The 27,875-nt window shown below is 38.4% G+C and overlaps 3 protein-coding genes across 7 annotated transcripts; 1 reads left to right on the forward strand and 2 right to left on the reverse strand.

Annotated features, from left to right (window-relative positions):
- Positions 1 to 41: 41 nt before the first annotated feature.
- Positions 42 to 7,231, forward strand: LOC117813996 (protein regulator of cytokinesis 1-like). Of its 2 annotated transcripts, none has more exons than XM_034685094.1 (14): positions 42 to 185; positions 2,156 to 2,288; positions 2,373 to 2,495; positions 2,590 to 2,823; positions 2,904 to 3,074; positions 3,181 to 3,330; positions 3,454 to 3,601; positions 3,687 to 3,823; positions 3,913 to 4,008; positions 4,367 to 4,513; positions 4,603 to 4,713; positions 4,812 to 4,916; positions 5,188 to 5,355; positions 6,699 to 7,231. In XM_034685094.1, the coding sequence occupies exons 1-14, from the start codon at positions 175 to 177 to the stop codon at positions 6,768 to 6,770; spliced, it is 1,806 nt and encodes a 601-aa protein (XP_034540985.1). In that variant the 5' UTR covers positions 42 to 174; the 3' UTR covers positions 6,771 to 7,231. The 2 variants fall into 2 exon arrangements, with proteins under 2 accessions (XP_034540985.1, XP_034540986.1); XM_034685095.1 differs by having other exon boundaries at positions 45 to 185; positions 5,188 to 5,288.
- A 610-nt stretch (positions 7,232 to 7,841) lies between these two features.
- Positions 7,842 to 11,732, reverse strand: LOC117814006 (ubiquitin-associated protein 1-like). The gene is made up of 6 exons (XM_034685110.1): positions 11,508 to 11,732; positions 11,296 to 11,434; positions 8,826 to 9,476; positions 8,572 to 8,745; positions 8,354 to 8,455; positions 7,842 to 8,261 (listed from the first exon to the last, which is right to left on the reverse strand). Exons 2-6 carry the CDS (start codon positions 11,416 to 11,418, stop codon positions 8,127 to 8,129), a joined length of 1,185 nt encoding a protein of 394 aa, XP_034541001.1. The 5' UTR covers positions 11,419 to 11,434; positions 11,508 to 11,732; the 3' UTR covers positions 7,842 to 8,126.
- Positions 11,733 to 12,498: 766 nt separating this feature from the next.
- On the reverse strand, positions 12,499 to 27,014 carry clpxb (caseinolytic mitochondrial matrix peptidase chaperone subunit Xb). Of its 4 annotated transcripts, none has more exons than XM_034685090.1 (15): positions 26,657 to 27,014; positions 26,072 to 26,150; positions 23,900 to 24,054; positions 23,673 to 23,787; positions 22,317 to 22,471; positions 20,895 to 21,054; positions 20,013 to 20,054; positions 19,251 to 19,427; positions 18,941 to 19,105; positions 16,357 to 16,445; positions 15,972 to 16,136; positions 15,583 to 15,882; positions 14,300 to 14,392; positions 14,116 to 14,222; positions 12,499 to 13,979 (listed from the first exon to the last, which is right to left on the reverse strand). In XM_034685090.1, exons 2-15 carry the CDS (start codon positions 26,124 to 26,126, stop codon positions 13,889 to 13,891), a joined length of 1,869 nt encoding a protein of 622 aa, XP_034540981.1. In that variant the 5' UTR covers positions 26,127 to 26,150; positions 26,657 to 27,014; the 3' UTR covers positions 12,499 to 13,888. The 4 variants fall into 4 exon arrangements, with proteins under 4 accessions (XP_034540981.1, XP_034540982.1, XP_034540984.1 ...); XM_034685091.1 differs by having other exon boundaries at positions 26,540 to 26,944; XM_034685093.1 differs by lacking the exon at positions 20,013 to 20,054 and having other exon boundaries at positions 26,540 to 26,943.
- Positions 27,015 to 27,875: the final 861 nt, after the last annotated feature.

The following is a 27,875-nucleotide window of genomic DNA, read 5'->3' on the forward strand; positions in this document are numbered from 1 at the left end:
TCATCCTAAGCAGCCAATCGGAGCCCAGACTTTGTTTCGGTGCAAATTTCAAACGCCGTCCAATCGTCAGACTAACTGCTGGATAACCGCCGACAAGTGCGTTTGTTATATTTTTAACACAACCATTTCGTTTAAGAAGATTTTTTAACTCTTTTTTTAGTCTGCGGGGGCAACATGAGAGTGAGGTGAGTTACTGCAATGTTCACTTTTATTCCTGTTTTAATTGTTTACGTTAATATTTGTATTTTTAGACACTTCCTGATTAAGCCTGTTGATTGTAGATCATGCTAGGTTAGCTTCACTGTGAGCACTCAGCTGGATTCACCGTGTGATGGAGAAGGCTTACATATTTACTACGGTCAGTTTTCTTTTTTAAAGTGGAAAGAATATTTTACGTTGATCTTGTTTCTTTCGCTGGTAGTATTAAACGCCTCACCCATCCTGCTAACACAGAGAAGCTAAAAATAGCTCACTCCGGATGGCAGCATTGTGCTATCTTAGCCGATACAGACACTGCTATCTGTCTGACTTTTAAACAACTCAACTTTATTTATACAGCACCTTTCATACATAAACAGTGGTGGACACAGCTTCATTACTTAAGTCAAAGTATAGATACTCCAGGTCAAATATTACTCCAATACAAGTGAAAGTTGCTCTGTCAGATTATTACTTGAGTTAAAGTACTGGAGTACTTGCTTTCAAAAAAACTTAAGTATTCAAAGCACTTCTTATATATCTCAAAATGTTGTTTTTTCACAAAGCATGAGTGCAGTCAAGAATATATAGGAGTAAATTCTGTTACATTATGTTTATTTAGAAACCATTACTTGAAATATCTAAAAACTATAACATGGAATAAAAACAGAAACTAAGTTACTTCAAGCACAGACAACTTAGTTTGAAATGTTCATCCTGAATGAAACAAACGTTACGTAGCTCAACACGCTTTCTCAGGTTGGACAGTGATTTTTTTGTATGTTTGGGCAGAGTGGGAAACAGGGAGAACATTTGAAATGATACGTATCATTCTTCATTTCAAAAACCTCTAACACGGGCTGAAGATATGGACATGGGTGCTCAGGTGGAGAATTATAGTCATCAATACTGCCTCGACATGAACTGTTTGACCTGAGTGAAATTTGCTCTGTGTTTGATATACAGGTAGGACTAAACCACTGAGACAAACAGAACTACACAAACGCATTTTACTGTCTTAGGGATCAGATTTCAGAAAAGAGAAGGAAATTCATGAGCTGACTTCAAAGCAAAAGTAGTGAGTAACTAGAGCACTGATAGAAATGTAGTGGAGTAAAAAGAACAATAATTGTCTTCTGAATGTAGTGGAGTAAAAGTAATAAGTATCCCCAAAAAATATTACTCAAGTAAAGTACAGATACTCAAAAAATGTACTTAAGTACAGTACTCAAGTAAATTTACTCTGCTACTGTCCACCACTACATAAAAACATGCAGCCCAAAGTGCTTCACAAAATAACAGACAGAAAAACAACAGCAATGGTAAAAATTTAAAAGGCATTTTATAAATAAAACACTTAAAAATAAGATAAAATAAAATCAACACAGTAGAATTAATAAAATGAGTAAGAGTGGAAAGAAAAGTTAAAATAAGGTAGTGTTGACAAGATCAGATGAATACAGGGAATGAAATAGATGAATAATTAAATAAGATAAATGCATGTTAAAGCCATGATTAAAATAGTAATAATGCAGTCCAGAACTAAAAATAACTTACTCCAAATTAAAATCTAGATAAAAAAAAGGTACGTCTTAAGTTTACATTTAAAAACACCCAGAGAGCTCGCCGTTTTGATGTCCAGAAGCAAAGAGTTCCACAATTTAGGAGCTCGAAAGCAAAAAGCTCTCTGGCCGGTGCTTGTGTGAGACACACGAGGAACATTTAAATGTAGCATTCAAGGACCTCAGTGATTGGGCTGGAACATAAAATGACAGGAGATCAATGTTGTATGGAGGAGCAAGGCTGTTAGAAGCTTTAAAAACAAGTAAAATAACTTTAAAATCAATTCTAAAAGAAACAGGTGGCCAGCGTTAACGTCCACTTTAGACCGATTTGAGTCGTAACAGGCATTAAAACCCTAAACACTGACCCCCTCTAACCACTCCTTTTCTTCCAGTGAAGTCCACGCAGCAGAGTCTGTTGCCTACCTTAACAGAGCACTCTTCAGACTTCAGGACATTTGGGAGGAAATTGGTATTCCAGAGGAGCAGCGCCTACAAAGGACCAATGATGTTCACAAGCACATCAAGGTAAAACTCCCTCTAACTTGGACAAAGAAAATCTGGTTGTTGAAGATGAAGAACCTAAAATATCTTTAATATTTTATTTTGCAGGGTTTGCTGGACCTCATGATTGCTGAAGAGGAGGAGCTCAAAAAGAGACTACTGAAAAACATCGAGTCTTATCTGAAGGAACTTCGTCAACTGTGTGATGAACTTCAGCTGCCGGCCTTTGAGGTTCAGTCTCCTTTAGGAGTATGCAATGTCTTTCCTACATCTGTACTGGAATATTGATCCATGTTTGGCCTAACTTTCTTGTTTTCTTTCAAAGGAGGAGGAAGGCTGCACCATGTTGCAGATGGAGAAGAACAGCCGCACGCGTCTTGAGGTGATGAAGGAGCACAAGAGGCAAAGAATGGAGGAGCTTCAAGGCCTTGTTAGCAAAGACCGTGAGCTGTGTGATATTATGTGCACTACCCCATTCTGCATTGACCATGACTCCATCCCATCACTGACGCAACTGGAGTCTTATCATGCCTACCTAAATGATCTGACAAAGGAGAAGGTATGACTTAGTGTCCTTTTTTAAATTACTTGCACGCTTTAATTTTCTTATGAGGGTTGTAACCGTCCTTGTCTTCATAGGAAAATCGTCATGATGAATTTGTCAGTGTCAAAAGGGAAATTGGCACATGCATGGAGGATTTGGAACGGCAGCCCGAGACTAGTTTTGAGATGGATGTGATGTGTGAAGACGAGGAGGCCTTTTGTTTGTCAAATGACAACATTGCTGCTCTTAAGCTGCTCCTTAGTCAGGTAATTTGTTTTCTAATGTGCCACTGGATGTTTAATCTCTAACACTCCTCATAGAGTGTGTTGAATCAAAGGTAAATTAACGTATTGTTTTGATGCCTCTTCTCAGTTACAAGAACAGAAGGCTGAGAATGAGCTCCGCTGCTCAACTTTCCGCACGAAGATCCAGGAGCTGTGGGAAAGACTTAACATTCCTCAAGAGGAGAGGGATGCCCTTTCAGAGCACATGGTCCAGTCAAAGAAGAGAAACATTGAGGCAGTAAGAAATCCACCTTGTTACTCCAAATCGTTATTTACAAGACATGCTTTAGACATCACAGCAGTGTTTTCTGTCCCTAAACCTCCATAACAAGTCTGAATATTGTGCAATGTGCCTTTGCAGCTCCGGGTTGAGGTCCAGCGTCTTGATGTGCTGAAAATGCAGAGCATGAAGAGCGTCATTGAGTCCATCAGAGCTGAGATCGCTCTCTTCTGGGAGAGATGCTTCTACAGCCAAGAAAAGCAACACGCATTTGTTTCATATCATTCTGGTAAATATCTACTGCTACATAGCCCTTCTGTTAGTTTATCATTACAAAGGGATTGTGGGTCTCAGTGTGTATATTCTCTGCACAGATGACTTCACTGAAGAGCTCCTCGATCTGCATGAGGCCGAGGTGCAGATCCTGAAAAAGTATTACGAAGACCACAGAGAGCTCTTTGAGGGAGTCACCAAATGGCAGGAGAACTGGACCCTGTTCATGGAACTCGATGTAAGTACAGTCCTTGTAAATTCAACGTGGAAGAATTTCAACAAATGTCCTTCTGAGTGGTCACGACACATGTGTCATTTCCATCTCAGAAAAAGGCGAATGACCCAGGGAGGTTCAACAACCGAGGCGGGAACCTTCTGAAAGAAGAGAAGCAGAGAAGTGATCTGCAGAAAAGTTTGCCAAAGGTGAGGAAATGTCAGAGATGGATGTTGTCGTTAAACACAAAAGGAGTGCTATTTGAGTAGTTTTCTGTCGCATGAGGAGCTGTAAGCAGGGATTCAGTATAAATTTGTCAAATTAAATCAACTGTAATTAAACAAATGAGGACAAGTGAAACAGATGTGAGAATATTGGAAACAGCTGTGAGTTGTAGGTGCATTACCAGTAGTCTCCAACAGATGGGGAAAATAAAACATTAATTACTTAAGTATGTTTATCCCCTGCAGTCGTGCACCAGATTCTAGCACTGAATTAGCATTTTAGTAATTTGACTAGAAAGTGATGTAGACTGACGGTTCACTCTCTGTCTCCTTTCTGCCCCAGCTGGAAAAATCTCTGAAGGCCCAGATAGATATTTGGGAGCAGGAGAATGGCAGAGAGTTCCAGGTCAATGGACAGAAATTTCTGGAGTATGTGCAGCAACAGTGGGATCACCATCACGCTGAGAAGGAGAAGGAGAAGCTTGAGAGGGTATTTTATTCCCTACACTGACAAAGTCTTAAATATCTATGTAAATTCCCGTTGTTGTCATCATGAGAGACACTTTTTTTTTGATACAGCAAATGAAGAAAAGTAAGCAGACACAGGAGGACATGTTGTATGGAACTACAATGAGAACACCATCCAAAAGGCGGATAGCAGGGACACCCACACCTGGAAAAGTGAGAAAGGTAAGATGGGTGATTCACTTTCTTTAGATCATTTACATTTGTTGCTTGTTGAGTGAATAGAGTCTGAAACTGACCTCTCGTTTTCTCTTTCTGTGTAGCTCAATGGAACCTCAACTATCTCCACTCCAAACAGCTTCCTTAGCTCAGGTCTCAGTGGAACCATGTGCCAGTCCATCCAGAAACCCCCCCTGTCTGCCAGCAAGGTATCCTCATCATCTTCCTGTCAATGTAGCTCACTGCAAAAGGGTGCAGCCTCTGTTTGTCCATGCTAAATTATTTGGCTCTGAATGTGAGTCTCTTGTTCTGGAGTATTTTATTTTTTATAAAGCAGTAAAATAATATACAGTTAAGTAAATTGTTATGTGTACATCATGTCTCAATTCTACTGAAGGGAATATGCTGGTAAAGCTCCAATTTCTTAGATGACTCTCACACATTCGTCTTATGATGTCATTGTCGTTGGTTTGATTGTAGGGTCATGTCCTGCGAACCCCTGGACACCTGAAGACACCTCGTGCACTAGACCGAAACAAGGAAAACCTCTCCCATATCAGAACTCCAAGTGGCACACTAAGGTCTCAGGATACTCAAGATCACACCTTCACCTTTAACTCTATTGCTGGCTCCTATTCGGAATTTGCGGTAAATGAGGTTTTACATCTGTTGAGTATCTAACTACAAGAAATACTAAGACTACTACTAAAAGTACTCTTATTTTGAAAATAACTTAATTCTCCGGGATAACATTAGTGCCATGAAGAACTAGACAATATCCTGTTTTAACAAGTATGTAGGATTATATCGTCCAACCATTAAATGTGTAGACATCATTTGGCAACACATCTTCAAAATGACATTTTGAAAACTGATACTTTTCTTTAGTTGCTACAGAGACTTTATGTCTCTCACCAAATTCCCTTTGTGTATGAACAAAATGTGCTAGATGGCCTGTCTGTAAAACCATTTAAGATTCTTGTCTTGTTTGATCAACTAAAATAATCTCAACAAACCTAAGACTCAACAAGGTCACAGTTTAACCCTATAACTAGGGTTGCAAAGGGGTGGAAAAATTCCATGGGAAGTTAAGCTGGGAAATTGTGGTAATATTCCAAATTTGGAACTTTCCATGGGAATTTATGGGAATTAACTGGGAATTTAATGGAAAGGTATCATCCAAGCATAACTATTTGTTTTGTTATAAGCAGATATCCATCCAATATAATACAATTAAAACAGTTTTATTTGTAAGTAGAACTTTATGAAGTGTTTAATATTTTAATGAACAATCATTTCTTTCATTGAATAACAAAAACATGAATGTTGAGTTAAATACTACTCATCCCCCCGACCCAACCCATTCAAAAATTAACCAAAATGCAATCCCAACAAAGTCCCATTCAAAATGTTAAATGAAAAGAGCCCCTGTCCCTCCAAAAAAAAGTCCCATTCAACATGCAAATAAAAAAGCATGTTCTCTCAATTTTCTCAAGCCTAGCCTCTGCAGGATTCTAGAAACAATCTGTGCATGTGATGGAGGAATGCACAGTGCATTTAGGGGGTGTGGTCTCAATAGCCCTGCAGTAAGCAGTGTGCTATGTGCATGTGATTGAGGAATAGCATAGATATTCAACTGTACTTGCGTGAAATCTGGTTGTTTTATCAGGATTATGCTGAAATATATATTTTCCCCAACTATATTTAAGTTCCATATTAAGAGCCAACCTTCAATTTAGTAAATTCCTGGTTTATTCCCATTTATTCCCATGGAAAGTTTCTAACTTTGAAAATGCCTGGAATTTTGCAACCCTACTATAACACGTTGCTCTGAAGTCTGTACCTTGCAACATATTTTTTTACCCAGAATGACTCTTAAGTGCATTTTTTCATGTAACAAGCCTGTGAATGCACACATGGATTTATAGATCTTATCACTTCTCTCCATATAAACCAAGATACTGATGGTTACTTCCTTATGTTCTTTACAGAGGGACCTGTCGAAAGCTTCTAAATCGAACGTGAAGACAGGTCTGCTGAACTCCACCGTCGGCCAGCTGTGATGGATCAAAGCAGCCTCCCAGCTCTGCTACTGTTTGGTATAGTTTTTGCACAGTGGACAAGTAGAGGAATGTAAATGTACGCCTACAAAAACTTGTAAATATTTACATCTGTGTGACCATCTGTCTTGTCTTTCCTGTTTTTAAAGGTTTTATTTCAGGGTTTCTGCTCAAGCAATTCTTTCACTTGTAAGCTTTTTTTAATCTGGCAAGTTAATAATGTTGGTCCCCGGGCGGTTGTAGCTTTTATTTTACTTTTCGTGGAGGGGTAGGGGTTCAGCCTTTTAAATCAAACATTATTAGCAATGTCTAGAGCACTACATTTTGATAGGACTTTAGCAGTAAGCCACCGCACACCTGTTTTATTCTTCCTCTTCAGCTGGAATAACAGCTCTTCTCATGCAAATTATTTTCAGTGCTTTTTTTTTTTTATAATCAGGCTGTAAATAAATGTTTTAAAAAATGTTCATCCTTGCTGTTATTTATTAATCTTTCATTTTAAAGTGGTCTTGATTATCTTGCATAGCTTGAAGTCAGCTGAGTCCAAGTAACAGAACATCATCTATAATAATAATAATAACTATTTATATAGCACCCTTTAAAAACAAATGTTTACAAAGTGCTTTGACAAACAAAGCGTAGTTCAAATAGCAGAGTAAACAAATTGACAACCAGGGAGGAGAAAATTTGATCAATGCAAAACAAAATGCAACGCAAGAGGTAAAAAGGAATACATGTCAATTAAACAGTATGGAGTGGTGTGACAATGGACCAGTAAATCATTGTTGAGAGGTTTTTCAGAGTACATAGATAAAAATAAATAAAAATGGAGAAGTAAATAAAAGCATTAAAAGGGCAATAAGAGGTTTTCAGAGTAAAAGGACATCACTTGGTAAAATTAGAACAAGTGCAAAGGATGAATTAGGAACATTAAAATAATTAAAGAAAAATAATAATAAATTCAAAAACAAAACAAAATAATCAAATAAAATGTAAGACAATTAATTAGTTGGATAAAAACTAAAATTAATAATAAAATAGAAGTAAAAGCGGTTAGAAAGATAAAATCACATAAAAGATAGTCTGTAAAAATGGGTTTTAAGAAGAGATTTAAAAGTTGTCACTGACTCTGCAAGCCTTATCTCCTCAGGGAGGTCGTTCCAAAGTCGAGTTCTGACGAAGAAAACACGAACCCCCTCGACTTTGGAATGACCAAAAATGACCCACCTGAGGATCTAAGGCCTCAAGATGGCTCATAATTTATTTGCATTTCTGCAATGTATCCTGGGGCGAGACCCATCTGTCTTCATTTTGAGCATATCTTAGTACTACTCCTATACAAAGTGGACGCATGTTGGTTTATGACATGCGTGTCATGAGCTCTTCAAGCGCTCTCTCATGATGATTCTCATGAACAAGCAGAACTTCTTTGATCGCACTTTGCTGGAAGCCCATCTCATTAAACTGAGTCAGGAGGTGCAGGAACTCAGCAGCCTGAAAGACAACAATCAAGCATTGATGTGTAGAATTGTTCTGAATAATGACAGATGTTGCCTCTGGTACATGAACACTGTTGAGTTAGTCACCTTGCTCTCACAGTTCTGAAACATCTCTAAGGCTTCCTCCACCTGTGCTTCATCATAACCCAGGTCACACAAACGGTCGCTTGCTACCAGGTACTTGAGGACCTGTGAACGAGACAAATATTCACACGACACTCTGGGTCCTAGTCATTCAAAGGTATTTAATACGTTATCAGGGTTTAACATCATGATTCACAACCGCTTGACTTGTAGATACGTACCTTTTCTGGGCTGCGATAGCCGGTCTTCTGCAGAGCCAGAATAGCTGTGCGCAGAGGGTAGCCCTTCTCTGTGATGGTTTCAAGTAGCTCCCTTTCTTCCTGGCTGAGTGCTGACATCAACTCTGCTGCTGAGTCAAAGAAAAACCCAGGAGAGCTGCCTGTCCTGAGAGCCTGCTGACGAGGGAACAGCAGACATTAGAAAGTGGGTTATTTAAAGGACGAAGACGAATGATGCAGATGTTTTAAAGACAAACCTTCTGTCTATGGTGTTTAACCAACGGCCCTGCAGAGGAAGGTCGGATCTGTTTCAGCCTGGATGGAGGAGGAGCAGCAGGAGGAGCGTTTTGGGAGAACTTCCTGACTGCAGAGCCCAGTGAACGTGTCTTCTTTTTGTTCTTCTGCCCATGAGGGAGGGGGCTGGTCTGTTGTGACCTGTGCTGCTCCAGAGCTCGTAGAGGTTGTCTGTAGTCTTGAAAAGAGGGAGACTTGCCTCTGGATCCCTGAGGTGATGCAGGCTTACAGTGATGAGAGGGAGGACCATAGTGCATGTCTTTGACTCTAAAGAGTGGGTCTTTGGGTGTCGCGCTCCTGGGCCGCTCTCTGCTTTTCATGGGGGACCGGGCGTCCTCTGCAGAGGAGCCTTCGTTATCCTCAAAGTAACCATCTTCATCCTCAGAGTCAGATAAGAGGAACCTGACTGTGCGATGGTGCGGCGAGCGAGTGTCTGCAGAGGTCAGGCTGTGACTACGGGGGCGAAGTGTTGGGGCCCAAGGGTCGCTGCTCCTACGTTTGGTCCTGTGACTATCCTGAGGAGTGCCGAACATCAGCCAGTAGGGGGGACAGGAGGAGGCGTGAAAGACCGGATGCTGCCCAGTTAAAATCAATCTCTCCAGGTTGAAGCCATACTGCAGGAGGAAAGGATTCTCAGAAAATAGCCTTTCTAACCTACAGACACGTTGAGTCATCACAGCAGCAGAGCACCGTTATGACTAATAACCATGACAACAGCTGCATTTTGTTGAAGTGGCCTGTAAGATGTGACTGTGAGGCAGCACAATGCAAAGACCCTGAGACTGAAGCTTCTCAATAAGTGTTCATATTTAAACATGCTTTTCTGAAACACGTGTCAATGAAATAACTTTAATAAAAAAATATGAATAACATGAATAAATAAAGGAAAATATTAACCCCAAAATGAGAGACAACTGTAATTACCCAAAGCAAACGTCAGATTATTACTTGAGTTAAAGTACTGAAGTACTTGCTTTTAAAAATACTTAAGTATTCAAAGTACTTCTTAAATGTTGTATTTTAACAATACATAAGTGCAGTCAAGAATACATAGAAGAACATTCTACTACGTTATGTTTTTCTAGAAACCATTACTTGAAATCTCTAAAAACTATACCATGGAATAAAAACAGAAGTTACTCAAGCACAGACAACTTAGTTTGAAATGTTCATCTGGAATTAAACAAACATTACGTAGCTCAGCACACTTTCTCAGGTTGGACAGTGAATGTTTGTATGTTTGGGCAGAGTGGGAAACAGGGTGAACAATTTAAACGATACATATCATTCTTAATTTCAAAACCTCTAACACGGGCTGAAGATATGGACATGGGTGCTCAGGTGGAGAATTATAGCCATCATTACCACCTCTAAATGAACTGCCTGATCTGAGTGAAAGTTGCTCTGTGTTTGCTCCACGTTCAACCGTGGAGACGCATGATATACAGGTACAACTAAACCACTGAGACAAACAGAACTACACAAACACAGTTTACTGTCTTAGGGATCAGATTTCAGAAGAGAGAAGGAAATTCATGAGTTGACTTCAAAGCTAAAGTAGTGAGTAACTAGAGCAATGCTAGAAATGTAGTGGAGTAAAAGTAATAAGTACCCCAAAAAATAATACTCAAGTGAAGTACAGGTACTCAAGTAAATGTAAGTTGTTACTGTCCACCACTGTTAGCAACCAAATACCTTGAGCATTCAAATAAGAATAGAAACGATACTTACATTTATACTATTAAATGTCCCTAAAATGCTGATTAAGAGTCCTTCAAAATCTTAAAAATAACCAAATAAAATCTGTCATCAATAGTGATATCATTTTTCTTTTTGGACAGTAACTTGTCAGATGAATTTTCACTCAATCTATCACTCACATTTTTTTTATATACAAACTTTCACAACAACATTTTCAGCCCTACAGATAAATCCCTTAAGAGACACATTTTTGCAAAGGCATAACAGAGAACCTCTTAAAGGTGGATTCTACCAGTTTAAGATTAATAACTATGGTGCTCTGTTTCATGTGCTGTGACATTCGTCACTGTGCATGACAAACTATGTGATGACACCATTTCTAATCACCCCAGACAGTTTTTCTGAGTTATATTTTATAAAAAGGAAAAGAAAAACAATATCAGTGCATTGTTTATCTCATTGTTCTGATACCAGCACTTGTGATAAGTTTAAATCAGGCCTTTATCAGCTGATCACGTGGGCTGACTAACACAGCTGTCTTCAAGCAAGACATTTCACAACAAACGAACTAATTATAACCAGCACATTCAGTTCTGATCAGGTCTTCAACCTGAGGTCTACAGAGAGGGAACCCGTAACACCTTTAAGCCTCTGAGTCAAACAGATCACTACTAATGGAGCGATTCCATACAGAAATTGAACCAAGAGAAACACTACACATAGATATGTGACCTTAGAGTTTTGTAGTATCCGACCACAGTCTGGTAAAGTGATGTCTGGAGCTGTCACGAGTTGCACTTCCTCCTGCAGCGGACCCAGGAGGGTGTGAAACGGGACGTCTTCCAGAGGACTCATTTTCCCCAACAGGCACCTGCAGCACAGAGTCGTTAAGAGTTCATTCATTTAAAGGTATAAAACAAAACCTTCATTTAGATCATACTTACTTTAGTAAGGTGCTTTAAGTCCGGTTCATCACCCCTCTGAGGAATTGACAGCCAACACGTGAACATCATCTTAGGTGATAAACCTCTTCATCACTAAGCCTCTGACATCATGGAGGAGTTGTTGACAAATAATACCACAGACAACAACTGTGATCCTAACTGCAAAGATACAGTGTGAATAACTATATCTTAAATAAACATACACGTGAAACTTATACCAGAATGCCAAAGCTGCTTAAAACTTTGCACTTACATTAAATACAAATCTGATTCTTTTTAAAAATAGAAGTATTATTGCAGAGGGATGTGTTTGGTGAAGGTGGAGCCCTGCCTTGATTTTGTTGGTGGAGTAAAGTGCTATTTTTAGTTTCATTCATTTATTCACTTCTTTTTATTTATATTTTTCTCTTCCTTCCTTTTTCTATTATCTCTCTCTATATATATATATGTGTATTATTTACTCTTCTTTGTCAATTCATTCATTTAAATGAATGTCTTTTGTTTATTGTTATATTATATTCTATGAAACCATATAGCAACAGATAGAGTAAAGATGTGTAAATGAATGTTTAAGTTGTCTAAACTAAAATAAAGACAAAGTTTAAAAGGAAAAATTAGAAGTATTGTTACATAAATTATGATAGTCATCTCTTTATAATATTTTGTGTTTTTATTTTTTACATGTGTGTGTATTGCTGCTTTTCCATCCATGGGTAAAGCTACAATTCGGAGAAGTGGGACTTTGTCATTTCAATTTAGACTTCCAGAGGGATTAGGAGGATGCTGAGTTATTGGAAACAAAGGACAGCACAACACTTTCCAGAGATTAGCTGATTACACAAAGAGGACAGTGCAGCAGCGTGAACAACACTCTTCAAAATGTATCTCCTGTTTCACTGATTTCAGACATTTAATGTAACCAAAGCAATCTAAAATGTAAGCACATCTGATCTGCAGTCAAGTTCCAAGGTAAAGAACAATTAAAATTCTGTACAGAGATTACATTTTATTTATATATATTTTGAAACAATCACAATGAAATAAGATTCACAAACGTTGGGGGGAGGGGGGGTTACAGGTTCTGTAACAGACCCCTGAAAACAGAAAAGCATCTTCACGAAAGAAAAGGAAACTTAAAGCAAAAGGAGAACAGATCTAGTTTAATCTCATTTTATAGCACAAACAGCATTTTTTTTTAGGAGTACAGCAGCGTGGTTCAGTTCAGTCACAGAGCGGTAAGGTGAAGGTTTGATTACAGATGTGTTCATTGAATACCGTTTAGTAAGGAATATTACATCATATAAGGTGAGTTTCCAACGCTGGGGCACACACGAAGAAAATAAAAATACTTGTGCTGTTGTGAGGAATGTCTCACTCAGCAGGCTTAGAGTGGCATCCAGCTGACTGAGAGAGTATCAAGTGTCCGATTAGGATTTTAAATTGTTGAAGAAAGTTTCAGGTCTCAGGTATAAGAACATGTGTACTAGAGGATAGCTACTAGGTAGCATTGTTGTTTCATCCACACCTCAAATTAGCTAGCTGGCCTGCTAATCCTGCTCTGTGAGACAGTCCTCTGCTCCAGAGGCCTGATAGTTTTAACACATATACATTCCCTAAACAGCGGGCTAGAAAAGGATGCTAAACACTGAAAAATAACCATTCTGGCTGTTTAAAAGGTCACCATTCTACTTCACCTGCTCTGTTTAGTGTGCTGGTGCGTTACACGACACAATGTGTTCTCCTAATTAGAGGTAATGTCATACAAACTGCTTATAAATGCTACCTAGGCAGTGTAGCTCAACATTTACAGCCCGGTTTAACTGTGAACACCATTATTACAATGGTGGTACAGAAGGAAAACATCAAAATATTGATGTGCTCATGGAATATTATGCCCTTATGATATAAGGCATTACTTGACATGGTAACATCACATCTACACTTTCTCAGCGCCTCACGTTTTCAAGTGTACAGTATGATCCCATTATTTCCATTTGCTTCCCTTGCCATGACAGCCCATCACCACACAAAAGAGAAAACAAATTAACTAACTACAAATCCTTTCATGAATAAAATTGCATTATCTTTATATAGATAAAATGTTAACAATCCCCAGAGATTGAAATATTTTATAAAGGTCCACTCTGCGAGTGCACGGCTAGAGGATTATCATCTGATGCACAGGACCAAAGGTTGTTACCCTCTCTTAACTTGTTCATCATGAAACACTCCTTGATGAAAACCAGCAGCCTTCATTACCTCTAACACAATGTCCACAGCTTGTTTTTCAGGAGCTATAGTAAAGCCCAGAGTTGGTATCCAAAGGTTCATAGTAATCTAGATTTCAGAGGGAGTCTGAGGTGAAATGAGTGACTTGTGGATCAGTTGTTAGCAGCATCCGCCTGCCGAGGCCAGTTCTCCTCCTCGATGCCCGAGTCGTATTCCTCCTCTGCGGACTCTTTGGCCGGGGCTCTGAAATTCAAATGGAAAGTCAGGTTCAGGTTTCAAAGCACTCTAGGTTAGAGACTTAGAGCGCTGGGCTTGAGAAATCTGATCTCTTACGTAACACATATTTGGCTCTGTTCTGTGGGCAGAGAGGGATACTGACCTGATATATCTGGGTTGTGCTTTTCCTTGGACAACATCTTTGTCCAGCTCAACAGCTACAATGTCAGAGTGCGGCACCTCAAACATGGGCTCAAGAAGGAGCTTTTCCTATATACAAAGAAGATTTGTTTAATCTTTCAGCTACAGCGAGGAACAGGTTTGTTAGCTACAGGAAAATAACTTACCATTATGGATCTGAGCCCACGAGCTCCAGTTTTCCTCTCCAGAGCCATCCTGGCAATGGCCCTCAAGGCAGCCTGATTCACATTAAGATCGCACTGGAACAGAAAACATTACAGGTTCATTGAAACATCCAAGCATCAAGGTACGGAGTAACAATATTGAGCAAAAGAGATCCTGTACTTCTAACAGAGGACAAATGGACTGAACTGGGGAAGTTGTGTTTTTGGGTACAACTGAAAAAAAACAGAACAACAATTATCCGACAAGAATAGTCTAGGTCTGGGGTTCCTAAAGGTCGGGACCCCCTGGGGGGTCGTGAGACACAAATAGGGGGTCTTGAGATGTCTTCCAGAATGTTTTTTTTTTTTTTTTTAAGTTATGTAACAATATTTATTATTATCTATTTTTGTTTATTTAGCTTGTTTTCTTATGTTATCTTCCTTTTCGGTTGTACTGGTAATTAAGATTATTCCTTTAATATCATTATTATGTTTGTATTTATATTATTTTTTTATTTTTTATTCCCTTTTTGTTGGTTTTGTGTTACTTATATATAGTTTAACTTGTGGTGAACAAAGAAATACTGAAAAAATGCAATAAAAAAAGTTGAATGACAAAAGTTATCTAAAAATAGTACATTTTACCCATTTATTGTAAAAAAAATATTGATAAAAATAGTAGCTAACCTTGAAATAAAACCTTGAAAATAGAAAATGTAATGAGTTTTCTGCCTTTCTTTTTGCCAGATGACTCCTAAGTTTAGGGTTAGTGAACATTTATTATCAAAAGCATCAGTAGCAGCAGGTTAATTCATAAAGGAACAGGAAACACAGCCACATGCTCATATAGGTTTTCTGCAGACAAGCTAAATGAAGCCACATTAAATCACTTTGAGGGACAGTGGTGGGGGTCACGAGTCTTTGGCACCTATACTTTGGGGGTCGCGGGCTGAAATGTTTGGGAACCCCAGGTCTAGGTAGTGGATCTATCATTTTGTCAGTGCCTTCCATATAATTTACAATGGTCTAAAGTGCTAAAAAACAGGATATCACTACTTCAGTTTTCAGGGTATCTGGTAAAAATACAGACTAGTGTTTTGAGTGGATGAAGTCGAGTTATGTTGGGGTAACAACTGAGCCAGGGTTTACTGATGTGTCGGCACTCCCTTATTGAAACCCTCACTGCACAAACAGAGTGATGTGGGGGTTTTTTTTTAAACACAATGCTAATGTCTGGCTTAAAACTATACTACATCACCCTCTCCCCTCTACATCGCAGCACTTACTTTGTCCATGCTGAACAGAGCCTGGTACTGGGGCACCACAGCATTGCGGGGTTCAGTCAGGATACGGACTAGTGTTTCTTCATCCAGGCTGTGAAGAGGAACGACGACAGGGAGACGGCCAACAAACTCTGGGATCATTCCAAACTCGATCAGATCCCTGGCCTCCACGTGCTTCAGCAGCCTGTCCTTCTCCTCTATCTCTGCCACTGTATCAGTCTCACCACTGGTGTTAGCCAAGTCTGCGGCAGCCGCTGCACGGCGCCCTTTCCCCAGATTGGAGGGAGTACCAAAACCTAAATACTGAAAGTCAAGAAAAGAAGGAGGATCAAGTTAAAGCCAGAGAAGATAACACAGGATTATTCTCTCAATGTCAAGAAGTTTGAACTTACCTTTTCATTCTTTCTTCTGCTTATGATTCTGTCGAGTCCGTTGAAGGCACCGGATGCAACAAAGAGAATGTTTGTTGTGTCTACCTGTACCGTCTCTCCTCTCAGTTTCCTGGAGTTTTTCTCAGGAACATTGACGATTGTTCCCTCCAAGAGTTTAAGCAACCCCTGACAGAAAGATAACATTAAGATTTATTGACATACGTCTACAGGAAGTAACCCAATTCAGGACAATGAAGAACCAAAACAAGAGTGTCAGAGTGACTTGGCAAAATCTGCTTCTGATCAAACTCACATCACATATAATACATTGCAGTTTAACAAGTACTTTAATGTCTATGAATAATATGGGTTTATGTTTTAAGTGTAACTGAGGTTGAATACTGACCTGCTGGACTCCCTCTCCTCCTACATCTCTCAGCTGATGGATGCCAGGCACACTGCCAATCTTATCAACCTCATCCAGAAACACAATACCTGCACATGAAATAGATCAACACTTTCAGTTGACAGAATGACCTGAGAAAGTCCCTGTACATGTGCACTAGGGCTGTCAACGAATATTCTAAATTCGAATATATATTCGAATATAAAAAAAACCCGGAGATTCGATTATGAAAATTAATATTCGACTATGGAAAAAAAAACACATCAGCGGCTGCTTTGCGAGTGGGCGCACTGCATGACGGGTCAGGGACAGGTCACAGGAGTCACACATGCACAGCGTGAAGCAGACGGCAGAGAGAAATCTTTCCGTCCCCGGATCCTCAGTGCGCTCTGAACGCGTCTTTTTCTCCGCTGGGAATATAGTGAATAAAAAGAGATCGGGCCTCTTCACATGTGGACTGTCTTCTTCACATGTGGACTGTCTTGTGTTTTTGGCAAATAACCTGTCCGGCCTAAGACCCTGCATTGACAGTGGACTAAAAGAGCCAGACAATCAGTGACACTGGGATAAAATGCAGTTTTTCCTCTCTTTTTTATACAAGCGCCAAGAATGTAAGTGGACTACTTTTTCGTTTTTAACTTTAACTTCAGTTAATGTTAATATTTGTTTGAATCACTGAATGAAGCCTGCCTATATTAGGGACAAGAGTCGGGACCTTTAATTGCTCGCACAAGTCTTGTTCAGCGCTCACTCAGCGCATTACGCACAGAGAGGGGAGGGGGGCTAGCGAGCGAGCGAGATGTCTACAGTCTTGAAAGTGTTACGGTATAGACCATTAGGTCATTTACTTGTTTTGTAATGTGTAGGTATGTTTTAGCCATGTTAAATCTGAGATCTCCTTGTATTAGTTTGTCCACCTGTTATTGACATAATGCGCAAATATAGATAATTAAATGGTTCGAACCTATGGTTTTTTTTAGAGCGAATATTCGATTGTCATTTTGGAGCAATTTTGACAGCCATAATGTGCACACATGTACACAAAGTCTATTTTAGAACACAGCTTACATTATACCTCACACACTTCACATAAGTCTGTTTTTATTTGTTTAAAAAAATGCTCAAATGTGAAGTAAACACTCTGAGACACTTGTTAACTTCTGAGGACACCACTCCTGCCTCATGTTTTTTTTAACTTCTTCCTGCTTCCTTCCTCTACCTTCTAAGAACACATTCCTCTCCCATGTAGGGCATGGTTACAGGACATGTAATTGAGACATGCAAATGGGAGTTAGCTCAATTAAAAAACAATCAGTGTAATACAGTATATTTAATTTGATCTTAAAAAAATTAAGATTTTCATCCCATCTGCAGTCAGACTGTTTAACACCAGCACTACAATGTCCCGTTATGCATCTTCTCTTATCTTTCATTCCACTACATGGCAGTTGTTACTATGTGACTTGGCACATTCACAAATAACTATTGTATCCATCTGAAATCGCATTGTTCTTCTGTTATACTGTGTATGTCTTTTTAAATAACCTGGTGCAATTTTATCCGTGCAATAACTTACATTACTATCTATTTATCAGATAGACGTGTACATAGTGTGTATACATATGTAATAGGAGCCATACTCTATTCTATTTTATTCTATTCTATTTTACTTTATTCTATTCTATTTTACCCTTATCATTACTATTATTGTTGTTATTATATTTTTAACTATGTTAGTATATTGTTGTATTCCCTTGTCCTGTTTGTAAGCTGCTGTAACAAAATAATTACCAATAAAGTATATCGTATCTTATCTTATCTTAAAAGGGTAAAGAAGGTGGGTACTTTTTCAATTTTAAGATTGAATATCAATTCTGTAAAGGAGGGTCATTACAATCAGCCACAGCTTTTGTTTTCTGTTGCCAAAAAAGTAAACAACATAGTGAAGACTGTATCAGTGGTGCAAAGTGAGTGTGTAAGGTCCTAAAAGTAATGTAGTAATGCCATAGTAAACAGAGCAGTGCAGCAGCATGGCTGACTGTGATCTTTACAAACTAGCTCTTACAAAAACCATAAACCACAAAACTAACTGTGATGGAGGCAGAGGAGTGATAGAAACAGAGGCCAGTCTGCTGGTCGCTCTGACATTCTGCTCTGAGGATGGGACTGCTTTCCCAACAAGTACAACTGAATCAAAGCAGTTAAAAGCCCTACAACAGTGATGATCTTTGATTCAATCCTATTGTTCTGTATGAAAGCTACTGAAGGGTAGAGGCCTTCTTGTCACTGTGTCTCACAGAGTTCACCTCAGACACTTTATGTGAACCTTGTCTTGCACTGTTTTGTTTGTAATGTATATAGATTATTGAATAAAGCATGTACTGAAAGGCTCAAGAGTCTATCAAACGTGATCGGTCTCATTTTGAAACAATAGCACAGATATATAATTCTCACAAGCTCACTCTCACTCATTCTCACACACTGCTGTTGCTGTAATTTGATTCTTGTGTATAGCAGAAATAAAAAATGTTATGATTCCAACATAGGAAGCTACACTGCTGTTAAATGCGTTCCCTCTGCCCACCTTGTTGTGCTTTGTCCACAGAGTAGTTGGCATCTTGGAGCAGTTTGGCAATAACTGACTCGATGTCTTCTCCCACGTATCCGGCTTGAGTTAGTGTGGTGCAGTCGCAAATGGCAAAAGGAACATCCAGACAACGTGCCAGTGTCTGGGCCAGCAATGTTTTCCCTGTAAGAGATGTACACAGCACTTATGATACATTTCATATCGGCTACACAAACAAGTCATCTGAATTTCAGGAGAAGCAAACTGTAGAGATCTAGATGTCTCTCTATCTTATAATTCAGAACATTTACATCAACATGTAACAAACCTGAGCCAGTTGGACCTAGAAGTATGATGTTGCTCTTCTCCAGTTTAATGTCAGTGTGTGTGGAGTCCAGGACCTCCCCGCCTCTCCTCTCCTGAGGTGCTTGCTGGCTCGCCTGTTGCTGCATGGACGCCCCCAGAGCGTTCCCATGAGGACTGATCCCTGCGATCTGCAGCAGCTCTGCAAAAGCAAGAAGGAAAACATTCACAGCTTTAGCTTTCCTAAAAACAAACTACACACTTTCTTTTTGACCTGCTGAACTATTTAAACAGGCTGTTCATTGTTGCTGCGTGCGTGTGACAAATTGCGCATAGCAACAGTTACCACGTACAGGCTAAAAATATGTGTGCCCTGGTCTGTGCCAGTGTGGAGTTACTTAGTGATGAGAGCTGGACTGAAAATAGCTAAAGTTGATGTGAATGTAGGTCACTGGGCTACTTTATCTGATTGTCTGGACAGTCAAAGATTAACAAGCTTCATTTTATTGCCTCACTTTCTGTCCACATGCAGGTAAATAAACTCAGAGTCAACAGTCACAGTGGAAGTGGAACACCATGTTCTAAAATAATACAAACTGTTGACTTTTAAATGCCTCTAAAGAAAGGTCTTGATAATATATAAGTATGACTGAGCAAAATTTTAAATACATCTAACCTGAGGAGCAACAGAGGTCTGTACATTTTGGCATTTGTGCAACTCGCGGAAAATAAAATTAAAGTATTTTTTTAAAACTCAAACTAAGTCTAAGGAGGACCAATCACTTACTTGTGAATCTGTATTCATCCTCTCGTCTTCTCATCTCTAGCTCTACGGGGAGAGGATGAGAGTACTCAAATCAATATTATCATTAATCATTACCATTATGACATTATCAGTACAGTAAAATATGTTTTTATGGTTGTGTGTGATAATCATTGAACAAATGCCAAATCATACCGATAATGATTCAAGAAATGTTGTGATTATAAGATAGGGGATCTTATCTTTCATTTGAGTTGATTTTATAGGAGTGATTGGGTCTTGATCATATGTAAAATATCTCTTTTATTGAGCACTAAACAATATCAAGGAGCGAGTGAGCACGTGCAGCTTGTGCAGGTTTGTTTGAATATAGTAAACCTCCTTTCTGAACGTTGATTTTGAAATAGTGTTGATGAATCCCAGGATTGTTCTGAAATCACAGTCACAGAACAGACTCTGCTGCGTGCCTGTCTCTGTTTTGTGGTGCGGCAAAGAGACAAAAGCAGCTGCAGGAATCAGGTCAAAGTTCACCACTGAATGTTTGAGTAAAGCAGATTTTATCCAAACCCCTACATTTAAGAACATTCACATTTTTGTCAGAGTTTCTCTCCCCAAAAGAACCACATTCTCTTTACTCTTTACTTTGCCCCGCAGACAGGAAAACATTTGAGGTTTTCTTAAACTTAAACTAATTTTTGCTTGACGTGTGTTTAGATCAGACTGAAATTATGGTCTGGTTTATAAGTAGAAACAAAATCAACAGTAAATCTATAAATGCAAGTGATCGGTCCATCCAAAATGAATTTGTGTCCTTTATGTACAGACTAATATTGACATCGAGGCGCTTTATCTTGCATAAATTTCCTCTGATTTTACATCAACTTAAAAAAGAGCAATAGTACTGACCACGAGGCGTTAGAGAGGGCTGTTTCTCCACCTCCACCTGCTGTCGACTCCCAGCTGGGATGTTGTTGTAGATGCGCTTGTAGTGATTGTAGACTGCCACTGCTAACACTTTTTTTGCATATGACTGGCCGACCACATACTTATCAAGGTACGCGTAAATCTGAAAAACACAAGGTCATTTATATTTATATTTAATTCAAGTATCAAGAGACTGTCACTGCAGATTCTGTTCTAATACGAATCAGAATCAGAATCAGCTTTATTGGCCAGGTATGCTTGAACACACAAGGAATTTGACTTGGCAAACTGTGCTCTCTTTGTACAATGCATAAGAATAAGACATACAAATAAAAATGTAATAACAATAACATCAGCTATAAATACAAAAGAACAACAAATAGGCATGACTAATATGTACAGACTAAAATAATATGATAATAGTGCAGTGGTGAGTAGCAGAGGTAGTTTTTACATTAAAAAAATAGTAGTTAAATAATAAAATTAATAAAAATATGGAATTCTGCTTGGAGAATTGTTGCATTGTATATTTACAGAGAGTGTTGATCTAACAGGGATGACACTGTTATGGTTTAGTGTAACCAGAGGTGTCAAAAGTATTCACATTCATCACTCAAGTAGAAGTATAGATACTAGGGTTTAAAAAGACTTCTGTAGAAGTTGAAGTATCAGCTCAAGCTTTTTACTCAAGTAAAAGTGTAGAAGTACTGGTTTCAAAACGACTTAAAGTTTAAAAGTAAAAGTAATGTAAGGGGAAAAAATGCCATTAAGGACAAAAGCTTAGGCTGAGCTACAGGGGCCTATAGTGCACTACCCCACCTCCAAAAAAACATGTTTCTAGAGGCAATAATGACTATAATGTTATATTAATATGTTAATGTTGAAATATTTGGGTTGCACCCGTTTCAGACGCGTTCATGCCCATTGAAAATGAAGGCATTTTCAGACAATGCAGATACATTAAAGAACCATATATGTGTTCTACTGAGCATTAATGTTTCATGGAGCAGAAGATATGATGACTAGTTGACTATAAGAATTGTAATGGTGCAAAAAGTCAAACTTCACAGGCATGTTATCTACAGCCTTTATTGGAATGTCAATGTACATCCAAGCATCAAGCACCCACACACATCCAAGACCCGGAACACGACCATGGTGTTGACCAAAAGGCTCTTACTATTGGTCAATAGGAGTAACGAGGCTATTTTCAAAATGTAAGGAGTAGAAGTAAAAAGTCATCTGAAAAGTAATTACTCCAGTAAAGTATAAATACCCAAAATGTCTACTTAGGTAAGGTAAAAAAGTATTTGTACTTTGTTACTTGACACCTCTGGTTCTAATAAAGTGAGAGTCAACTCAAAGAATATTTGGACAAATTCTGTTCCTGCATCAGTGTCTCACCTTCTTCGGGGGAGGGGGAGGTTTCTGCGCAAACGCCAGCTTGACGGCCTCTGCAGCAGATTCTGGCTCTTTGTTTAGCCCCTTCTTGGAGTCCGTTTCAGACAGGACCACGAAAAAGTGATGACATTTCTCACACTTGACAAAACGCGTTGATGCTGAAAAAAAGACAAAACATTTTATGTTGAGAAGAAGGGAAATCATTTTTAAATTAAGTTTTTTTTATAACGTTTCAAAAGAGGACCATCAGGCTGCCATGAACTCAAACAAGAGTTACTTATTTAACAACAGAAAATCAACTTTATTGAACTGTATAAATGTGTTGATCAGAGTGTTAAGATGTCAAGAGATAACACAATGCTGCCTCTTATTATCTGTACATTAGTTGATGACTTGGCACACCACAAACATCATCTTATTATTGAAAGTTTACTCCAGCAGGATGAAAGTTATCATCATGTGAAAAGATCTATCACTGGAGGTACAGATGCAGTGCATTTTAAGAACATAGAGTTTTATGTAATGTCTCAGCAGATTATCATGGTATACAAGTAAACAGACTTAATATGAAATAGTTGAAGTGATTTTAGTTCCAATAAGGGTTGATAGTGAGTTTCTACTTGAGGTTACAACAGCAGTTGATTGTTTTTAACAGTTTCTAACAATCCAAATAACACTTCTTAGTTAAACCGAGTAGCAGCATTTAAACTTTCAAACACACAATGTTGATTTTGCAACGTTAAAATGTAAACTTTCATTGGAAGCCGATGCTTCAGTGCTTACATGCAGGTTATTATTTGGACAAACTGTGCTCAAAAATTACGTATTGTGGTTGCTTGGGTTTACTTTGTATGTATTGTGTGTTTACTCAGCTGTATTTAAATTCACCTTTAGCTTGTAGCAAAAAATATGGAGAGGCTCAAAGAAAAACAAACAAACATTGAGCATAGATTCAAATTATTAGTTGCACATCTGCCGAGGCACAATGTTGCATTTCTTCTTGTTTCTCCCTTTGTGTTACCAATGTGGGTTATCCCCTTTTTCCCCCTCAGCCTTCTTCTGGTTGTTTCTTATTATTTCCACTTATTTATGTATTTTAGCAGAGAGAGTTAGTTCACAGTATGAGTTTACATATCCTCAAAACAGAACCTGTGTCTTAAGCAGTATTGTTTCTTTTCTTTTCTATCCAAACAAACACAATTTAGGGTGCTGTGAGAAACTTATCTAAACACCTCAAATTGCTTTGATCCTCTATGTACTACAATGCTATATCAATATACTCTTCTGGTTAATAAGTCTCGACACTCACTTTGAACCCGAAATGTACATCAAATAACCGTCAAAGAGAAGTTTACTTACAGACAAAGGTCTCTACGTGTGTGCAGGGATCTCCACATTTAGGGCAGCGCAGCTGGCTTCCCCCCTTCCCTGATCCTCCAGAGCCAGACAGTCTTTTCCCCTCACCGATACTTTTCTGCAAAAACATGTCAGCACATACCGTGTTACATGATCACTTCAGTGTTCAGAGTGTTGCAAAAGAACATGACGGAAACGTGCTTCAATGACATTTTCCTCCAAGATGTTACCTTTCCACCATCAGAGTCCTTTGTTGTCCCGTCTTTGGAGGCATAGCAGACAGAAGTCTCTGAAAATGACCTCACCCGTATCCGGGCAGGCAAGTGAGCTTCTCGAGACCCCTGACGACTAAGAGAATAAAACTGGATCCGGGAGCAGGATAATCCTAAGACATCAAAAAGATATTTAATTTAGTTTTTACCCTTCAAAACACAAAACACACTAAAAAAAGCAGCAAAATGCAAGTAAAATAACACTTCTATTTTACTAACTTATCAAAAATAATTCATATAGCAAATAAAGAAATTTAAAAAATATTTTTTTGTCGACTTTTTTAGCAAGAATGAAAAACTTGTTTCTTCAGCTTCTCTAATGTTGTTATCTGCAGATCATCTTTGTCATATATAATAGAAAACAGGATAAAAATGGGCTCTGGAAAACTATGATTGCATTTTACCCTCAGTCTACAAATTATAAAATGAAGGAAAAAATTGTTACTAGCAAAAGTGACACTTTTCTGTTCGTGATTTAAATCAGTTGTTAACACACTAAACCAGAGGAAAAGGCAAATTACTGACATATGTTTATGGATCTTTTTTTTTATCATAATGATATTTTTATTTCTTACTGTCAATGTAAATCATTTGTGCTTATTTTTCTTTTTTTTCTTTTTACATTTTATGCAAATAAAGACACAAAAAGTAATATAAATTACAATTAATTAGAATTCACAGTTTGAAAATAAATAAGTCAAAAAATCTAATAATAATAGCAATAATAAGAATATTAAATAAAGGGTATAAGAGCAAAAAAAAGTGTAGTCTAACTTCACAGTGAAAATTAAAGAGAAAACAAACAACAATAACAACAATAAAATACAAACAAAGAAAATTAGAAAACAGAAACAACTACATATACCCCCCCACACCCCAACCCTTGGTTTGGTTTGGTTCTCATTACATACATGTCATACACATTTCTTTTGTTGTCAAAAAGTACAATATGATTGACAGAACAGTATGATAATAGGGCTAGACCGATTATCGATCGGCACAGATATTCAGCGTTTTGACGCATATCAGCATCTGCCTTTTTTTTTAATCCGACGGCCAATAAGAGATCAATTTAAAACTGGGTTATTTTGGCTCATTTCTCCCTGCAGTTTCTCATCACAGGGGACGAGCTGAGCAGCATCCTTTGTGGCTCCTACAATTACTAGTGATTAAAAACTCATAACCATTGAAAAAAAACTGAAATATCCCTTTAAAATAAAGAAAAGTGAAAGATTAACATTTCCCTTATATTGAAATTTCGAAAACTTTATTTACTGTAAAAACTTTAGGGAGCTATTTATTTGTTTAGGTTTTCATTTAACTTTATAAGACATGCTGCTGAGCCTGGGAGCTCCCTGCACTTTGTTTTAGAACTTTAAAACAAAGATGTTTACTGTCTAAGATAAAGAAAAACCTTTAACATGTTGCACATCTTAACAGGTGTTTAATAAACATATGCTTAAAGGCATTTAAACAAAGTTAAGTGTTGGAGTTTGTATTATTCAAAATTTTGACAACAATATTTCCCCTTTAACTGCAAATGAATATCGGCTCCAAATATCGGTTCTTGGCCTCCTTGACTACTAATAATTGTGATCGGTATCGGCCCTGAAAAAAACATATCGGTCTATCTCCACAAAAAAACATAATGTTCAAGTTCAGAATTTAAAAGGAAAAAAAATAAAATAAAAGCATAATCCAGCATGGTTATATGGTCCTACAAGTAGTATTTATCAAACCACTAAAATATGCATGGTATTTTTACATGTGTTCCGTCATTACAAAAGTGTGAAGATGTAACAGATTAGGCAAGCTGTTGTTACACAACTCTATTGAGTGAGTTGTTTTAATGTAACACCTCGTGGAGTGAAGTCACAGCTGTTCAACTCTTAGATATGCTGGGTGATGTAACAACGCTGCATTTACTGCACATTTCTACCAACTTTTTCCACCTGCTGTTGACATTACGTGACTGTCATAACAAACAGCGGTGAGGGGTGAACTGGAGACCTACTTTACAGGCTTGTACTGGGAACATATAGCAGCACAATGTCATGCAGCTTTGTGCAGCTTGGAGGAGAGTGTGTGTGTGTGTGTATGTGTGTGTGTGTGTGGTTTGCCTTTTCTTACCTCTGTGAGCAGTGTTCAGAAACAACCTGGCAGCCGAAGTGCATGGACAGGACATAACTCTTCTTTTGGGCTCAAAATCCTGCAAAGAACTTGAAGTTAACACAGTGTTCCGAGAGGGGGGTGGGTGGCTACGTTAGCCGGGGGCTAGCAGACATCAGAGCCAAACAGGAGAGGCCAGTTAGCGTAACACATTTCATAACTTCAACGTCACTGTTAGCATTAGCAAAACAGGTCATCTACTGGCGAAGGTGGTTACTACTGCAGGAATAAATCTCAAAGAAACATCCGAAAATACAAGGACTCGTTGTGCCATCATGGCTTTAGTAATTCCTATCAGTTCTAGAGATAAATATCACATAAACAATGTAGCTAGCTAGCTTGGTTTGTAAAGAGGTTACACTAAGCTGGGCCCAAACCAGAGCTAACTAATGACAAACAGAAGACAGTCCATGCAAAGCGACATTTTACCTTGAGGAGTGGAGAGGAATAAGCAGCTAGGAATTAGGAACACACGCTAAGGTGACTAAATGTCCTGCTTCACCCTCCTACGAACATGCAAACGAGCTTGTTTTCAGGTTTACTCACAGGGTACGAAAAACCAGTCACGTCTTGGTGAAAAATAAAAAAAATGCTAAGTCACTGTTTGCTTTCTGTTTTAGTTTGACAGGTCAGTGTGTCATACTAATGTCACAGTGCCTATTGTATGAAGAAGTAGTGTTGGCTCCTTTAGGCCGCTATTTCCCAGGTGGAAACGACCCAAAGTGATGTAACGCCTGCTGTTGTGAACTAGGTCGGATACCAGACAAGCTAGCTGGCCTCCGCTGGGTTTACAGGGGCTAGTAGAAACACTACAACCATGGGGACAGGTGTAAGCAACATGGCCGCCAGGTTAATCCCATACGTTTCACAGCAGTCCACATACTTACAGATCTACTCATGCGTTGGGGGCGTTTCCGCTAACGCAATAGTGGTGCGTTCAAGCATCCTCGTAATGTCCACACTTCCCAAGGCTATGGTGACATTGTGTTGCGTTTACGTGATCCTGGTTAATGTGTTATGTTATAACGAGTAGAAGACTCAGGCCGTTCAGTTTGGGACGGTTACAAAATCAACAGTATTGTGACCAGTGGTGGACAAAGTACACAGCTTCATTACTTAAGTCAAAGTATAGATACTCCAGGTCAAATATTACTCCAATACAAGTGAAAGTTTCTCTGTCAGATTATTACTTGAGTTAAAGTACTGAAGTACTTACTTTTAAAAATACTGAGGTATTCTGAGGTAAAATACTGAGGTAAGTACTTCTTAAAAAATCTCAAAACGTTGTATTTTCACAATACAATGCAGTCAAGAATACATAGGAGTAAATTCTGTTACATCATGTTTATTCAGAGACCATTACTTGAAATGTCTTAAACTATACCATGGAATAAAAACAGAAACTAAGTTACTCCAAGCACAGACAACTTAGTTTGAAATGTTCATCTGGAATGAAACAAATGTTAGGTAACTCAACACGCTTTCTCAGGTTGGACAGTGAATGTTTGTATGTTTGGGCAGAGTGGGAAACAGGGAGAGTAAAGTAGTAGAGTCAAAGTACTTCTTAAAGAATCTCAAAACTTTGTATTTTCACAATACATACACTACCGGTGAAAAGTTTTAGAACACCCCAATTTTTCCACTTTTTTATTGAAAATGATGCAGTTCAATGTCTTATTGGGCTCTGAAATAAAAACATCGAACAAATAAACAATTGAATTTCAAAAATAAATCATGGAATCAATTCATTAACCAAAATGTAGTC

This window comes from Notolabrus celidotus, chromosome 6, assembly GCF_009762535.1.
Source record: "Notolabrus celidotus isolate fNotCel1 chromosome 6, fNotCel1.pri, whole genome shotgun sequence".
Taxonomy (NCBI): domain Eukaryota; kingdom Metazoa; phylum Chordata; class Actinopteri; order Labriformes; family Labridae; genus Notolabrus; species Notolabrus celidotus.